General features: G+C 43.2%; 1 protein-coding gene across 1 annotated transcript in view; it reads left to right on the top strand.

Annotated features, from left to right (window-relative positions):
• Nucleotides 1-2,500, top strand: part of LOC119583058 (U2 small nuclear ribonucleoprotein auxiliary factor 35 kDa subunit-related protein 1-like) — a 15,318-nt gene that overhangs the window by 8,554 nt on the left and 4,264 nt on the right. Inside the window, 1 exon segment of the mRNA XM_037931570.1 lies at nucleotides 1,669-1,825. Within this exon segment, the coding sequence (XP_037787498.1) occupies nucleotides 1,669-1,825 (157 nt within the window).

The raw sequence follows: 2,500 nt of genomic DNA, 5'->3' as shown, positions 1-2,500 counted from the left end.
CTTCTCTCATCTCTCCTCTCTCTCTTTCTTTTCCCTCCTCCTCTCTCTCCCCCTCTCTCCTCTTTCTCTTTTCTCTTTTCTCTTTTCCTTCTCTCTCTCTCTTTTCTCTTTTTCCCTCTCTTCTCTCTCTCTCTCTTCTCTCTCCTCTCTCTCCCCTTCCCTCTCTCTCTTTCTCTCGGGGCCCTCTCTCCCTCTCTCTCTTTTCTTTCTCTCTCCCCCTCTCTCTCTCTCCTCTCCTTTTTCTCCTCTTCTCTCTCTTTTCCTCCTCTCCCCTCTTCTCCCCCTTTTTCTTTTCCCCCCCTTTTTCCCTTTTTCCTCTCCTCTCTCAACCCCGTTTCTCTCTCTCCTTCCCTTTTCCTCTCTCTCTTCCTCCTCTTTTCTCTTTTTTCTTTTCCTCTTTTCCTTTTTTCCTCTTTTCCCCCTCTCCCTCTTTCTCCTCTCTCCCTCTCCTCTCTCTCTCTCTTCTTCTCTCCCCTCTCTCTCTCTCCTCTCCTCCCCTCTTCTCTCTCTCTCATCTCTTTTCTCTCTCTCCCCTTTTTCTTCTTCCCCTCTCTCTTTTTCCCCCTTTTCTCTTTTCTCTTTTCCTCTCCCCTCTCTCATCTCTCTCCCCTCTCTCCCTTTCTCTCTTTCCTCTCTCTCTTCTCTCTCTCCCCTCTCCTCCTTTTCTTCTCTCCGTCCTCTTTTCTCCTCCTCTCTTTTCTCCCTCTTCCCCTCTTCTCTTTCTCTCTCCTCCTCCTCTCTCTCTCTCTCCCCTCTCTCTCTTCTTCTCTCTCTTCTTCTTCTTCTCTCTTTTCCTCTCCCTTTCCTTTTTCTTCCCCTCTCTTCCTCTCTCCCCTTTTTCTCCTCTCTTTTCTTCCCCTCTTCCTCCGGGGGTTCTTCGTTCCCTCCTCATCTCGTCTTTCCCCCCGCCCGGCCCCGTTCTCTTCCCCCCGGGGGGGCTCTCTCCCACCCTCTTCCCCAGTTTTCCCCTCAACCTCTCCCTTTCCCCTTCCTTTCAAAGTCCCCCTTCTTAAAAATTCTTCTCTCCTCTCTTTTTCTCCCCTCTTCCTCTCCCTCTCTTCTCTTCTCCCCCTCTCCCCCTTTTTCTCTCTCCTCCTTCTCCTCTTCTCTCATCTTCTCTCTCTCTCTCTCCTCCCCTCTCTCTCTCCTCTCTCCTCTCTTCCCCTCTCTCTCTCTCCCTCTCCTCTCTCTCTCTCCCTCTTTTTTCTTCTCCCCCTCTTCTCTTCTCTTTCTCTCTCTTTTTCTTCTCTTCCTCTTCTCTCTCTCTCTCTTCTCTCTTCTCTCTCTTCTCTCTCTCTCTCTCTCATCTCTCTCTCTCTCTCTCTCTCTCTCTCTCTCTCTCTCTCTTTTCTCTCTCTCTCTTCTTCTCCTCCATCTCTTCTTCCTCTCTCTCTTTTTCTTTTCTCTTTCTCTCCTCTCTTTTTCTCTTCTCTTCTCTCTTTCTCTCTCAGTAGTAATAAACTTACAGAATTAATACTTTTTATAGCCACAGATACTATTCCACAAATAATATATAGCATTTTCATGTGTATTGCTTTTCTTTGTTTACATTAAATATTTGTTTTTGTAGATTTTCCCCATATCCTCTTATCTAAGTAGGATAAGAGGATACAGTCGTATTGCTGTTCTATAGAGTTATGTTCACATATTTAATAACTTTCTTTCCCCTTTTCTTTTTAAGAGATCATGACTATCCAGATCAGAGTCGGACGTTGCTTTTCCCCAACATGTATTCACACTTCGGACTGGAACATTTAGCATTTGACATTCACGATTCAGATGTGGCACTTGAGTACTCAGACTCAGAGAGCTACCAGCACTTCAAGTAGGTCTGCTGAATGCTTTATAAAGATTTTTCCTTTGTTTTGATTTGACTTTAATATGCCAGATAGATAGAGAGACTAGATCAGTACTATTGTCTAACTTTTGCAAGACTGTTAATTCTAAGAACTACACCATCAAAATATCCCCATTTCTGGAATAAAGTATATACACAATTGGTGTAAGACAAAGTGTTTGTTGGATAATTTTGCAGTGATCTAAATCATTCTTGATATTAAAATAAAAATCTGTTATTTCTTTATGCCTCATATTTTATGAGTATTAACCTTTTATCTCTGGATGATATGTAGTTCGTGTAATGGCTGATTTGGTTGTGTCTCCGGATGAAGTGCTATTCCCGTCATGGCTGACTTGGGCTTAGCTCAGGGTGGTGGACTAATCATGTTAGGTGACTATGATACATGTATTACAATTAATGTTATTTTTTAAAAGGTACCCTCATTGCCAGGCATCACATGCCCTAGGGCATTGCTTGAGAGTGAACAAAATATGGCTATTGTTTTATATAAAAGGAGCACTTTTTAACACAAATAATTTCCCTTGTTGTCCCTTAAAGATATGTATAAAAAATTGTGCTCTCTTGCTGCTGCTGTGAACCTGTAAGTAACCTCTCACTCTAGTGTATATCATTAGTCTGTGTCAACTACTCACATTGTCA

Source organism: Penaeus monodon, chromosome 16 (genome assembly GCF_015228065.2).
Source record: "Penaeus monodon isolate SGIC_2016 chromosome 16, NSTDA_Pmon_1, whole genome shotgun sequence".
Taxonomy (NCBI): domain Eukaryota; kingdom Metazoa; phylum Arthropoda; class Malacostraca; order Decapoda; family Penaeidae; genus Penaeus; species Penaeus monodon.
The sequence above is the reverse complement of the archived record's forward strand: the minus strand, read 5'-3'. Positions and strand labels throughout refer to the sequence as shown.